The 15,821-nt window shown below is 38.6% G+C and overlaps 1 protein-coding gene across 1 annotated transcript in view; it reads left to right on the plus strand.

Moving 5' to 3' along the window:
- The window catches only part of ATP6AP1 (ATPase H+ transporting accessory protein 1), a 54,615-nt gene extending 39,005 nt beyond the window's left edge, over positions 1-15,610 (plus strand). The window contains exons 7-10 of the mRNA XM_010299402.2: positions 1,892-2,133; positions 2,742-2,795; positions 10,244-10,481; positions 14,890-15,610. Of these exons, the coding sequence (XP_010297704.1) occupies positions 1,892-2,133; positions 2,742-2,795; positions 10,244-10,481; positions 14,890-15,099 (744 nt within the window). The 3' untranslated portion in view covers positions 15,100-15,610. The remainder of the gene's footprint in view (positions 1-1,891; positions 2,134-2,741; positions 2,796-10,243; positions 10,482-14,889) is intronic.
- The last annotated feature ends 211 nt before the right edge of the window (positions 15,611-15,821 follow it).

Below are 15,821 nucleotides of genomic sequence, written 5' to 3' on the forward strand. Positions count from 1 at the left end.
CTGCCTATGGCTGTGCAAGTAAGGACTCGCTGGGCTGCACAGTCCGTGACTGCCTGTATATTCAGCCACAAATATGACCGAGACAAATTCCACTTTTAGAAATCTATTTAGCAAGCTGTATTGCCTCCCTTCTTCACCATGGGTAAATTTGTTAAAACAAGTTTAATGATGGGAAACTGGTGGATTTCTTAGTCCCTGACATCCCTTCTTTACAGGCAAATGCTCTTTCAGTTCATGTGCTTTTTCAGAGACGAAAGGGAATCTTTATGCAAGAACCTCAAGACAAAGTACTGGCAGCAGAGCAAGAGAAATAAAGCTGTAGTCTCATGATTATATTCTAATAGCTTTCTTTTTAAGATACTTAAACCTAATCCCCCAAGTTAGCCCAATCACAGTCTCCAACGTAACCTTGTTTTCAGCTATTAGCAGGTGGTTTTTAAAGCCCTCTTTAGATGATGTGCTGGGCCCACATAGTGAAGTCAATTGTTAGACAGGATATAATTTAGACTTCAGCTCTTCCTCTCAGTTTGAAATAAAATGATTACATTTCAGGAGAGCCTAAGGGAAGATTAAAAGTTTTATATCAAAAGTTGGATATTTTCTTTTGTTTTACACTCTTCTTTTAAATAAAATGGTATTCATTTAAAATAATGCATGTTCTGATGTATTTGAAAAGGCACTACTCTGAATTAAAAAGAAATTCATAAAGTATGCATGTATGGGAGAGGAAGATTGCAATCTTCATTTGAGCATTTAGTCAAAGGTTTTTAACTGAGCCCATTCTGCTTTGTTCGTAGAATGAGGTATCTGCAAAGATGCGTTGTAAATAACAGATGGCCCATAGCGTTTAGAGAGCAGAGGTTAAGGTGACAAAAATCTTCTGGGGCTCCTCTCCACAGGCAGGTTATAAAGAGATATTATAGCCTGTGTTCCAGACTGGAAAATGGTCCTTGTCTGTCTTTAAACTCGTTAAAAGTGGTTCCAGGCAGTAGCTCCACATAATTATAGTTCTGGTAACCCCTGTGATGCCTCTCATTTTGTGTATCCAAAAGTTATCCAAGGGCAGAGGCCACTTGTAGAATACAAAGTTGTAAAGCTGACATGGGTCTTAAAAATAGATGGAATAGCCCAGATATGAACAGAGTAAGAAGTGAAGAGTAAGATATGAACAACAGGATTAAGTTATCATCTGATAAGGTCAGCTAGCTTTTACCGTTGATATCAATGGAGCTGTTTTACCAAGGATGCCCTGGGCACATATGTAAAAAAAGCATTATCTATTAAAGGGAATTCCTAGAAAACTCCTAAAAGCAAATGTATATATGCAGTGAAGTCTCTTGTAGGAGTTCACCACATCAGCCAAATGAGCATAAATCTTTTTCCAGAAGCCATCAGAAGAGTCTAAATATAACACTGCTGTAGTTAAGTAGCCTGCTTTCATGCCTGTTAAAATGAAGAGTGCAAAAACTACTGTTGTTACGAAGGGGGGTGGTTACTGAACTGGCAATTTGAAGTTTTCTTGTGATTCTATAGCAGAAAAAAGTTAATTTATTTCAGTGTATTCTTCTGTAAAAAAAATAAAATTCTTTTACCTGTTAGCACTAATGATTAGTACTATATTAAGGCAGCATTGACAACATGGTTCTACATTCATTTGCCTAAGATCAGTGGTGTTTGTTTTCACATGTGGACACCGGACCATGGGAACCTACATTAACACCACCTCATTAGCCTCCATTCTGCCAATTAAATGGACAGACAATATTAAATATTGAGGTTGACTGAGAATTTAAGAAGGATGGATGCTCATGGTACAGAATGGTGAAGGTCTGTGTTCAGTTGATATTATCTCTTACACAGGAGATGAATTGTTAATGTGCTATTATTCCAGATTTCTCGAAGAACTGATGTAGTGGGGAAATTAAGACGACAATTAATGGCCACTGAGGAAGAAGACACTTTATCATATCCTCCTCTGAATGTGACCACTGGAAATAATATATGCATCCTTTTTTATGCTAGTAATTTCAGCCTTAAAGCCAACAGTTCGGTTTTTATAGATTTGACAAATGCAACATTTGTAAGGCAGAATGTGGATCTTTCATCCTCTGACTGCTCAGACATCAACACAACGTGAGTAGCACAAGAAATTTCCTATCATAATACATATGATTCTGAAAACTAATCAGAAATGGTGCAATGTCAAGTTAATACTAATTTAATTTTCTTCTTCTCAAGCATCCAAAATAAAAAATACTAAATTGGATATTCTTAGAAGAAAAAGATTGAGTCAAAACCACAAAAATTGTTCAGATGCAGCCTCTTATTTTCACAATTTTTTTTCTTTTAAATTCCTTACTTCCTTGTTTGTTTATATTTGGTCCAAACAGGTTTCCCTGTGCTGGATCTCACAATCACAGAAATCTCCACTGGCATTAATGAGATCATCATTTCATTGTAAAATTCCCTTGAAAGGGAGTATTGCCAGTTACTAGGTAGTAATTCAGCTGGAGGTACATTAATGAAACATGATCTCTGTTTTGCTTTACTTTGAAGCACCTGCTCTTGGGTAAAGAAAAACCCTCTAGAAATATTTTGTCATATTTTTCTGTGTACTGAACCTTTGCTATATGACTTTTGTAATTGCCTATTGATTTAGAATATTCCCTCCGATTGAAATGTCACAATGATCTAATTAAAGCTGACTACTCTAACATTAAAAATCTGTTTCTTATTCTTAGACTGTCATTAAAATACACAAAGCCAGTGAATGGAATCAGCAGCCTAGAGATAAGGTAACTTATGATTTATTCTTAAATAGATCTTTGTGATGTACAAAGCCTGTTTGTAAATTAGGAGCAAAAAAAGAGGAGTTAAGTGAAAATGTTTTTGAAATTAGGAGTTGCTTTCTGTTCTGAGGAGTTACTATGCAGGAGAAAAATAATACAGTCTTTATAGAGAATATATTAACATGCTCAGCTAAAGTTCTGAAAAAGTGGTGTAAGGTACTGGTATATGCAACATCCTGCTTTGCTAATAGGATCAGACCACCATCCTGTCTGAGGGAAATCTAACTGTGATTTGTAAACAATTCTAGGGACTGAAGTCTGCTTGCATGACCAGGGTTGTATTTAGTCGTAATGTGGATTATCAGCGTACTCTGTCAGAGCTAGCTTGTGGCTAATAAGAGGTGCAAAACCTCATAATTTTTCTGCTCCATGGTTGGTGACAAGACCACGTTTCTCCTACCATGAGAAGAGGGAAGAAAAGTTAGGGAATAGGAAGACTTGAGATGAAAAGTCAAAGGGAGAGCTTGCAGCTGTTGCTCTCACTAGTGGATTCTAGGGATGGGAAAAGCATCTGCTGCTGTTTGAGGGCTGTCATACAGCTGCTAATCCACAAATGTCAGTTCTTTCCTCAGCAGCAGGAAGAGCAGTTAAAATTATTTTCTTAAGCTCTGGCAAAGATAATGTGGCCTGCTCTGTTCATTCAGGTACCTCAGTTAGTTGCTTAAATTTATTTGGAAAGGACTTGGGCCAGGGAACTTGCACTGAATTAGATTTGAATATAGCAGAGGATGAACTGGATGTTTGCTTGGACAGCAGAAGGACAAACGAGTTTTGCCATCTAAAATGCTTTTGACATCTTGAATAAAGAACATTGAAATCCAAGGAAACCAAAGAGAGGAGGTTTAAAGTAATAATGTAGGAGACAATCAGTGCTTGAACATCATTTTTGTAGCAGAGTAAAAGAGGCACATGGCACAAAGATGATAAGCACAAATAAATAAATACGGTTATTTACACTGAGATAGAAGGACATTCTACATTTAGGTAAAAGAACCCCCAGAAGGCCTTGTGTTGAAGAGAGTCAGTGATGTGTTTGGAGTTGTGTTTGGAGTGTATAGAGACACTTGCAGTCATCATCAGAGGCCATGGTAGGTGGCAAGAAACCAAACATGCTTTGTTATTTAACATCTCCCCTCCACCCCAAGCATCTAGAGCTTTGTGAAAGAACATAATGTACAGATGAGATGGCTGTTAGTATAGGGTTTTTTACTTTTTTGAGTATTGTAGTTAGCTGTGTATAGGATCCTTGAGACTTGTCCTTCGTGATGGAGTCAAGCGTTTCTTGGTTTCAATACTGTAAATTATCACAGGGGAATACATTTCCCTGAACACCACAGCATTTTCCTTGGATCCTACTCCAAAAATACTGTCCTCAAACTAAGACTTTGCCCAAGTTGTGTCTTTTACTCCAAATCACAAAATATCACTTTCTCTGGTGCTGCCCTGGTGTTTCTCTGTCTACTGCTCCTGTCTCACTCTCGTACAGACAGACCCACCAAAACAGTGCCCTGGATTCTCATTCTGCGTCTTTGCTCATACTACTGCAGGTCTTAGTTGCTGTCCTGTAATCGCTTTCTGTGTGAATGAATCTGTTGCTTTCTACATTTGTCCTGAATGTGACCATCCTCAACATAATACTATGTTTTCTAGTAAAATTACAATTCCAAGAAAATAATATGAATCCTAAAGCACTTGAAAATCCTATGGAACATGACACTGTGCTGTAAAACTAGCTACAGAGTTAACTGATAGATCTTAGAGGGGTTGTTTTCTTTAAAGTAGGTTTTGCTCAACTATACAACAGTAAATTGCAAACCTTTCTTACTATAGAAACAAAATGCTTTGGGAGTTGAAACATTTCTCTTAGATTTTGATTGCTGCAGCAGCATAAGAAGATCAAATGTGATGTCAGTGCACGCATATCGACTTAATGAGGATTTTTCAGATTTATGTTTAGTCATCTGTTTGTTAAAATCTTATAATTTTAATTATTTATTCGGAGAAAACTTTAATGTGGTTATGAATCTGAGGTGCATCTGAAGAGAATAAATTTGAAGCACCTCTGCAGACAGACTGACTGTAAATTAAAGGAGAACATTAGTACAAAAGGTGAATGGTTCATGTTTTCTCTCTTATTCTAGAATATTTTTTTACATCCTTTGAGCCTGTTGTAGTAAAATACTCAAAGTTTCTCTTGACCTATGCTTCTCCTTTGGTGTATAACGAAACACCAAAATGCATAAACAGGCCTTGAAGCTGGGATAAGAAACTCAGGCTCCACAGAAGCTTCTCACAGAAGCCACCCCTGTAGCCCCCCCGACACCAAAACCTTGCCATGCAAACCCAATACATTCCACCCTTCGCCTCTGTGAATCACATACTTAAGAATTATCATTAAAATACACATTCAACACAAAAACTTCACAAACACTAATCACATCAACAAGGAAAAAGAAAAAAGAATTCCTCACACCAAAATCAAAATAACATCATCACAACACCAAACAAGAGTGGACAATTTACACACAGAATCCACCCCTTGTCCCTTCACCACTATTTCACTCTCTTCCTATGTTCAAGCCATGTTTTGCCTGTTGCCTCTTCCAATTACTATCCTTATCTCGATTTTCTCGAGCCCCACATTGGGCGCCAAAAAAGACTGTGGTGGGTTGACCCTGCCTGGGGGCCAGGTGCCCACCAGAGCCGCTCTGTTACTGCCCTCCTTCTCTAGACAGGGGAGAAAAGGTTTAGCAAAAAGCTTGTGGGTCGAGATAAGGACAGGGAGAGATCACTCACTAATGATCGTCACGAGCAAAACAGACCGAACTTAGAGAGAAAATGCATCTAATTTATTATCAAGGAAAACAGAGTAGAGGAACGAGAAATAAAATCAAATCTTAAAACACCTCCCCCCCACCCCTCCCATCTTCCTGGGCTCAACTTCACTCCCAGCTTCAACCTCCTCCCCCCTCAGTGGCACAGGGGGACAGGGAATGGGGGTTACGGTCAGTTCATCACACGGTGTTTCTGCCGCTTCTTCATCCTCAGGGGGAGGACTCCTCTCATCCTTCCCCTGCTCCAGCGTGGGGTCCCTCTCATGGGAGACAGTCCTTCACGACCTTCTCTTCCATGGGGTGCAGACCTTCAGGAACAGACTGCTCCAGTGTGGGGTCCCCAGTTCTGCCAGCAAACCTGCCCTGGCATGGGCTCCTCTCTCCACGGGGCCACAGGTCCTGCCAGGAGCTTGCTCCAGCGCGGGCTTCCCACGGGGTCACAGCCTTCTTCAGGTGCCTCCACCTGCTCCAGTGTGGGGTCCTCCACGGGCTGCAGGTGGAATCTCTACACCCCCTCATCCTTCCCCCATGGGCTGCAGGGGGACAGCCTGCTTCACCATGGTCTTCACCACGGGCTGCAGGGGGATCTCTGCTCCGGCGCCTGGAGCACCTCCTGCCCCTCCTTCTGCACTGACCTTGGTGTCTGCAGAGTTTTTCACATCTTCTCACTCCTCCCTCTGGCTGCAAAAGCTCTCTCTAACTGTTTCTTTCCCTTCTTAAATATGTTATCCCAGAGGCGCTGATTGTCTTGGCCTTGGCCAGCAGCGGGTCCGTCTTGGAGCCGGCTGGCATTGGCTCTATCAGACACAGGGGAAGCTTCTAGCAGCTTCTCTCAGAAGCCACCCCTGTAGCCCCCCCCACTACCAAAACCTTCCCACACAAACCCAATACATCTGTTGAGGTTGGGGTGTGAGCAAGCAGCTACATGGATGCTTGACTGCAGGCTGGCATCAACCCACAACACCTCAGAAGCCTTTATAAAGAAAACTTTCTGCTAAAGACACACCTGGTTATTTGTGCTGTTTTCTATTGGTTTATCTCTTGATTTAAGAGACAATTGTGCCAATTTAGGCTTCTTTAAGCTACCATAATACAATATTGTATGGCATACAATGCAAATAATAAGATATACCCAACAGAACCAGAACAATCCATTGATCTTTTCATGATTCAAGAACACTTTATTCACCTTGTTTATCTCAGCATGTCTATTGTCAAGAGCTTCTAAAACCCACAGAGATACATTTCAACCTCTGTTTTCCCCTTCTGGTTCGGTTCATTCTGATTACATTTCTTGTTCAAGATTCCTCAGTAAGATTGCAGTCTGCCTCAACAAACAGGACACAAGCAGGGCAAAGAGGTGGGAAGGAACAGAGCTTAAAGCCATGACTGCATTTTTTACGCTGTAAGGCCATTTACTTAAGTGTGGGAGAGCATCCCTTGAAGACAGATAGTGACACCAGAGAGGACCACATTCAAATAGCTCAATTTATTCATGAATAAAAGAGGCTCTAACTTCGGCAGCATGAGCTGGATCCAGAGCCTGCCTTTACACCACTAGTCTACTACCTCATGGTAAGCAGCTAGTCATATCCCACCTCCTACCAGCAGCTGCAATAGCTTCATCCAATGCAAGCAGCTGCCATCTCCCTCTCCCTAGCAAGAGCAGCAGTCCCATTCACCCTCCTGCACTTGCCACCGAGAGATGAGGCGTTAGGGAGAGGCTGTAGAGTGTTTCTCGTTGTGCTAGCTTTAGAAACGTGAACTATTGCTGCAGCAAGGGTAGGAGCAGTGGGCAGTAGTTTTTGCTGGAAGAAGCATTATCTCAGCTCTCTCAGGAGCCGATGACATCCGGCTGTTCAAGCACCTCATCTCCTCTGGGAAAAGGTGCCAAAGTGGATGGAAGTGCAGAGCATTAGTATTTTCCCCACTTACATTGATAAGTACTTTACTGTTGTTGCTCATAGCGTGTACAGAATAGAACGGACCCCAAAAACACGTTTTAAAGACTTTTACCTAACAGTTGTGTTTCTCTTTGAATCTTTGAAACAGTGGTAATTCCAGCTAGTTTCCTTTTCAGAAGTCTCTCCTTGCAATGCATAACCACATGAGATGATCAGTAACAGGTGGTAGCATTTATAGTTCTTATGGTTATGTGGCACAAAGTGAGGCTGGCCTATGACCAGGAATTGTTTGTGCCACAATACATAAAGTACATAATGTCTGTGTGAAAGTTTGCTTCCTGTATTTGCTCTAATGCTTAATACGAACGCAGCATGTCCTATATACCCAAGGTACTTTCAGTTCTGCAGATAAAATCTTTATCTCCCCTCCCCTTGTCATTCATTTGCTATATTATGCTCATTCCATTTGCCATCTACTTATCTGAGAAAATATTAAACTAAATGAAGTAATTCTATTGATTTTTGTTGTTTGAATGTCTTTTTTGTAATTTAATGAATTATAGTTGTATCAGTTAAGTGCTTGTTGGAGGTTATTCACTATCAGTTGTTTGGAAAAATGCTGAGGATAAAAGCCTGTATTATTAAGTTAACCATGCTCAACAATCTTAATTCTCATAAATCTGTAAGTAACAAAAAATATTGGTCTTTGGTACAATGTGAAGAGACAGTGTTCTCTTGGAGGTCACTTTAGACTGTACTCACATACATAGCCTTATAAAACTTGTTTGTTCATATGGTAAGTCTCCAAAGAATTTCCTTGTTTATCACTTTTCTTATCTTCTCAGCAAAAGTACAGAGCACACCCAGCATCTGTGGTTGGCACAAATGTTTAAGTAAACTTCTCTGTGCTTATAACTGGCCTTCAACTAGTACTATAGCATTGCTACTGAGACACCATGGAAATTCTGTTCAGATTGTGCTGTATATCAGGAAAAGATTCATTTCTTCTAGCAATTAATATCTAGGATAATACATGTTTTAATTTTGTAACTTTATCACTATAACAATATAATATTTTCCATAAATATTTGCGAATGTGTGCTAGATTAAATTCAAATATTTTTTTTCTTTTTCACTGATGCTTGCAGCTGAATGTTGTATAGAAAGAGCTGTTTAGGCTCAAAATGTAAGGAATGCCATACGACAAAACATCCTTTTCTCATTTGAATGATACTTTGAGTTCTGAGATTCTTTCTGAGCATTTCGAAACTCTTAAGGGTTATGAAGTTACATGAATCAAAAGACACAGATTATTTAAAAAAAAAAAAAAAAAAGGAAAAGGCTCAATTACTGTAGTAACCTACCCTGTCAACTTTTGTGTGTTACTCCTGAGGAACATTGTTTGCATTGAGTTTAGACTCTGTGTTGTGTGGATGACATACTACTGAAAGCAACCGATTTGAACAAACAAGCAATATTCTACAACAGAAAATATTCTCTCTATATATACCTATCACACCTATAGAACATAAAATATTCTATATTGTGCCACATTTATAGATGAATGCTTACTTTTTCAAACCTATTATAATTGCATATAGGTATTACTCCAAATTTTAAAATCCACATAGAGTGTTACCCACTGAAATATTAGAATATTTCATTTTGTAGTAAGTCTCACTGCTAAAAAGATTCTTCTTCTAAATCCTTTGTGGTTATCAATAAGCAAAAAAAATCTTCAGCAAACTATATAGAGCAATACATACATAGACCAAGTAGGGTTAAAGTACTAAGCAACATACAATAAGGAGAAAAGTTTATCATTTCCTTGTGAGATAACTTGAATACCTAAAAGTAACTGGGTAAAAAGTGGTAAAGACTAGGACATAGTCCTGATCTGTAAAGAATTAGGATGTACTTCTGGATGTTCTCAATTATTTCTGTTTCAGAACATTTGGGAGGTGTTCAGCCTGCTGTGGTAGTAACATATATGTAAGTCCCATGATTATAAACTACTGGAAACTGCTGCAATACTGCATATACACAGACCTTTTCAAAATGAGAAAGTATGTATTTGTACCTAACCCACTACAAATTGGGAAGCTAGGGCTGATGACCCTCCCCACTCTCAAGTGAGAAAAAACTCTCTACAGCAAATTCAGACATTTGCAAAGGAAATTGCCACTTAGGCATCTGAGCCAAGGAAGAATTGCAATGATAAATCAGAATGGTTATCATGCCCATACCTATCATAAAAGCAATTTTAAAAAAATCCCAAGAAATGTTTATTGAGAGCCACTGCAGGCTGACTGACAGTCTCTCAGGTTCTGCTCCACTGATTATAAACTGTTGGTAACTGATGAAATACTGCACAGGCAGAGGCCCTTGAAGAATGAAATCGTATTTGCTCCTTGCCTGCCACAGCTACGGAAAGCTGTGCTTGTGAGATGAAACTCTAAGTAGTAAAAAACATATTCACAGAGTTCCTTCACTTATGACCAATCCTAATGACGTGGGAGACCAAGCTAAGATACCAACTGTGACGTTTGCAGCTAGCAATAGTGAACTTTTATCTGCCACTGGTACTTTATCATATGAATATTAACTTTTTCCTTCCATCATTTTGACTATTTTTCCCCGTCTCTTGTCTTTCTAGGTTTTTAATGAGCAACAAGTTCTATGGAAGCTCGGCCAGAAATTGGTCCACTTTAGATTCGGTTGAGATTGTACAAGATGAAGGAAAGTTGGCTAAATTTAATGTTTCTGTCATCTCTGCTCCTGCAGAGTATTCATTTCATTGTCAGCTGGTGGGAACAAGCAATCTCTATCCTGCAAGGCTGATTCCATCCAACAATGAGGCAAAAAACTGGGATGTTTTCATTTCCAGGTTGCAAGTGAGTACACATTGCCATTTCAGAGATAATTCCAAGAACTATTAGTTGCTATTGTAGGTGCTGAACGACACACATTCATAATGCCCTTACTTTCATTTCAGCCTGAGGGAAAATGTAAAAGAAAAGCTGTTCCCCCTAGGTGAGCTATTCAATAAAGGGGTAAAAAAGACGGCAGTTGCTGAACAATAAGAACATGAAAGCACAGCTTTGAAAAACAAAAAAACTATGAAGTTGTCCATGGAAAAGAAAAACCAATAAAGCCAAATGCGCTTAATCAGGCAAAGAATGACTAAGTCCCCATGCCTGTTTAATGAATTGGGCTGCTATTGGAAACATGGGCCTCTTAGGTGGGTGGCTTCATGCTGCTTACTTTGTTTTTATTTGATTTCTTTGCACTTTGTTTACCTAGGAAAGTACAGCTTAGTGTGGTTACTGTTTTCAGTGACATAGACCGTCTGTGTTCCTACAGATAGAAACAAAGGCGGGTGCAATTAGATTTAATGGAAGGTTTGCCATGGACTTCAATCAGAGCAATACTAGGTCCCACATGGCCCAGAAGGAAAGCAGCCATTTGGGGTTTTTTGAATGAGGCATAGATTTTCTGTGTATTTAGTGCAGTAGTACAGACTACATATGTGAGGTGTAGAGGACTGCATCTTTATTATATTGAGCATGATCTTGACTTAGGAGAAACACGTCAGCATTTATATCTTAAAACCATATTGTACTAAGGGATCTCTTTGATTAGAGCAATCATGGAAATGATAGCAATAATTCCAAACTGGACGCTGTTTGTCATAGATGAGCTAACCCCATTATAACTGGGTACAAATGCTGATATAAATGTATTAATGATTTCAGTAATAAACCAAATCTCAATAGTCTGAGTCCAGATTTGAGATTTATGCTTAAACGATGGAAATCTCAAAGGAACAACGTTGGTGCTGAGACTTATTTTCCACAAATTCCAGGATCAAGTCTCACAGTTTTTTGAGAAGGAACGTAGCAACACACACCAATGCTGTGAAAGTTCCTCCTGATGGTATTTTTTATGGAAAGGCCTGAAAATACCTGAGTCCACACAACTGTACTTTGCCTAGTCAACTCTTTGAAGTTAGACTTTGGCATCACTAGGCTATGAGAGTACACAGGCTATGAAAATATGAAGCATCCACTTACAACATATCTTTTCCTTGAGTTTCTATGTAAATTGATACTACTGCCTTCTCAGAGCTTAGAGAGAGGCCTTGCTTCATCCTTACTAGGCATCCTTTCACTGGGGTCTTGATCAAGAGTAGAAGTAGTAGGTTTCCCACCTTCCTTATTGATTTGGAGCAGCAGGTGCTTCCACTGCTCAGACAACAGAACTTCCAGTTCCTCCTGGGAAAGGGCAATGTCAATGTTATGCAATGAACCAGAAACAAGGATCCAACGCCAATCTAGCTGGTACAATTGCACTTTGCAGTGTTGGGTCCTGAAAACTGTATCACTGTAGATATGGTTAGATGGACACGGCACCTGCACAGTGAAGCCTTGCATAGCTTGTTCCCAGGCAAGGCTGAACTGATACAGCCTCTTCCTTTGGTTCTGGAGCTAGCTCAGTCACTACCGCCTAAAGAACCTCTGTGGGATGCTGTCTAGGTGTGCCCTACACTCATAGCTGTACACAGCACCAAAACTGCTCTGGTTTTGGTGGGGTTTTTTTGTTGGTTTAGTTGTCGTTGTTATAGGAATGGTTGTTCTACCATGATATCTTTTTTCCTTTTGAGAATCTCAGAATTGTCTGAAGTTAGAGGAAGCTGCCACCAAAAAAACTGCTTTTCTTTAGTATGTGTCATAATGGTTTAGAAGCACCTTTGTTCTTAAGAAAAAACTGCCAAAAACTTTAAAATCAAGATTATTAGGATTCTTTGTGGCTAAAATATTTCTAAGTTCAAAAATTAGATGTTCAGTGTACACTTAGCCATGAAAACAGAAGATTTTACTTGAAGGGTTTGTCAAAGGTCAAATGATGAGAAAACTCCATTCAAAAATATTTTTAAAATTAACAGTAAATGCAGACTACTATAACCAAGACAAATGACACTGGTCCAAACAATAAAATTAAAACTTCTGCAGTACACAGGCCTGTATCCAAAAGACTTTTACATTCATAAAAATTAGAGAATCACATGTAAGTATTTTTAACTTTCCTATATGTAGAAATGCTGCTAGGAGTCAGAATTTTATCTCCCACCTGGGATCCTACACGCCCACAGAAATGATAAAGCTTCAGAAAAGCAATAAAAGAACCCTGCATATACTTCATCTCCCACCTAAAAGTAGACATAGCATTTTAATAATGTACAATTAAAGCTTTCACCGTGAAGGTTCAATAAGCATAATCCTGCTTCAAAAAAGCCACAATAGGATTGACATAATAAAATTCAGTATTTCCGGCTCTAAATCAGAAGCGGTAAAGCCTTTCTAAACCAAATATACCTGTTAAGTGCTTCAGAGAGTTCTTGTAAATGTGGTAAGAATGGTGTATTGTTTTCCAAAATTTCAATCCTTTTTTTTTTTTAACAAAAATGACATAAATCATCACCTGCTTTCTGTTTTTATTGTAAATAAGTCTTTCAGACGACATTTTATAACTCCTATTCACATTCTCATCTGTTGTCAAAGCAGTGGCTTAACAAGCAAAGGCTTTGGTAATCACCTGTGTTCTCTAAAACTGTGCAAACAGTTATCCAACCAACAGTAAGCTTATTTTCACTAATCCTGCTTTAATCAGAAGTCTGACTGCCTATAGTGAAAGCAGGCAGTTTTTGCAATTTAGCTGCCATGATCTGATGTGGAAAGATTCTTCTAAGAGGCCCAGAAAAGCTGAAATTGCTAAAATTGTCTTTACCTCCATAGTACCTAAATAGCTCTTCGTTCTGCGTATGATAATATTTTTATTAATCAGCATTCTCGAAGGTATAGACATTGGTCTTAACACATATATTATGTACACGTTAACTTTACGTGGCCGAGCCACGAATGAACTCAGAGTGCTTACTAGTGTAGCATGGTATGCAAGCCACAAACTAATTTCTTCAATGTTTGTATCGACACCTTTCTTAGGAAGTTCAAACTCTTATTACCACAAAGCTTTCCGTTTAGTTTATCGTAAAGCACAGAATAATCATGGAGTGGGAACATAGAAAAGTAGAAATCCACGACCTTTTGCTTCCTTGGTTATTGCCTGGTGAGGGAAGTGATTTAAATAAAATATTCCTTTTTTAGTTTATTCTATAAAATTTTATAGAAAATAGCCAGTTTTAAGTCTTGATTTTTTACTGGTGGATTTATGATGTTTGATGCTTTCCTTACATACTCATTTCAAAGAATCTGTAAATACATAAGAACCCCAGTCTTCATTTTTCTTTATAAAATTATTTAAGAAAGACTCAAAATCACAGATCAGATTAATTCTTTCCTTCCTTAATTCTCTTTCACCGGTTAGATTCCCTTCCTTCTGAAGGAATCAGTGCTTATGTCATTATGTGTATGTGTGTAGAGGGGGGATTGTCTTCTCTTTCTTCATAGTTTTCTAATCCTTTGACTGGTTTTAACAAGATTTTTAGAAGGATAGTGGTCTCAAAGGCATTCAGTTTGTTGATACTTTTTGCAAAATTGGTGGCTAGGCAGAGAATAGATCCCCAAATTAGTTGATTTTTCTAAGGAAAATAGTATGGTAGGAGCTCGGTCAGTGACAGACCTCAAGAATCCAGTCAAAGGAGAGATATTACAGATTTTTCTAACTGCTGGAAAAGCTTATATGGCTTTCATATGTTAATAGACATCACAGATCCCACACCTCAATAAATCAAGCCCTCTCTCCTGTTTTGAGTATCTGATGTCTAAGGAGGGGAAAGAAAGGTTTCACAACTGTTTTCTCCTTGAACTTTCACTAAAACTCAGCCAAAAAGGTCATCTTCATTAGATGAATTTTAAAGTAGGTTTCAGGAGTTCTGCTTGTCAAAGAGTTATTAGCTAGCAATCTCAGGGTATTTCAACAAATCTCATGATTGGTGATGGGCCTTAACTCTTATGCTTTCAAGTGCTTTGAGTTTTAAGTGGTCACTGAGCAATACTGATCACACGTCCCCTTTGTGACTTCACTTCTAAGAGTAACATAAATTTCTGAAGTGGGAAACCTACTTCTTACCAAACAAATGAATTCTGCATCTTTAATTTCCTGGGTGAAAAGGGTACCTGGAAAATTGTTATGCAGAGGATTTGGTTCTCCATCTTTTTTAATGGGCAGAGTGTGAGTGGTAATTAACAGGTGTGGTTTTTGTAATCACTACATACATCCTGAAAGTAGGGCCTATGCTCCACACTTAATTGCACTCATATTTCTACCTATCTTCATTTTCAGATTCAAGGCTTCAACATTGAAAACGACCAGTTTTCCTACGCAAGTGACTGTACAGGTTTCTTCACACCTGGAATCTGGATGGGGTTGGTAACATCTATAGTTTTACTTTGGATCCTGGCCTATGGAATCCATATGATCATGCAGCTCACAACAAACAGCAGATTTGATGATCCCAAAGGCCCGGCTCTGTCAGTTCCTCAGACAGAATAGTCATGGATTGACTTAATGCTGCTATGGCTTTTCCTGGTCTGATATTTATGATTTTTATAACCTTTCTACTTCATAATATGTGTAACCTAAAAAGATATAATGGTAGAAAGAGATAATTAGATTACATATAAAAAGGATCCTTATGCTTGGCAACAATAATAATTCTACTTGTTATTACTTTCATTTGTTAACAGCTGTCTGTGTTAAGGGTCTAAGGTGAGGCTCTAGAGGTTATTACTCTATCTAGCTATTAGAAAGACCTTTACTAACTGCCTTCAGATTAACTATTATTGGCAAAGAAAGGATATCACAACAGAGATAAATGGGGAGGATAAATAACTTATTTGATAGGAAAATATATATTGTAACTACTGGTCTCTCTAAAGGCTCTTTAGTACACATCACGTTGATGCTACATCTTAAGAAGGTTGAACTGTGTCTTGTAATTTTTTCTTTTGAGAAAACCATCCAGAAATGTACAGAACTAATAAAGTATAAGTCATTAACTAAATGGTCTTGAAAAGTTTTTTCAAAATACATCACTTTGTTCAGATGTGGTATCACAAGTGAGAGTGAGTGGATTAAGGTTTAGCTTCCCTCTAATGTTATCTTATGTCTGTGAGATTTATGTTGAGTAACGCTAACTTACGTGTTTATTTTAGCCATGAACAGCTGATGGAGTTACTAAGCAAGATAGGTCCTTGTCCAAACTGATCACAAAA

Source organism: Balearica regulorum, chromosome 1, assembly GCF_011004875.1.
Source record: "Balearica regulorum gibbericeps isolate bBalReg1 chromosome 1, bBalReg1.pri, whole genome shotgun sequence".
Lineage (NCBI taxonomy): Eukaryota > Metazoa > Chordata > Aves > Gruiformes > Gruidae > Balearica > Balearica regulorum.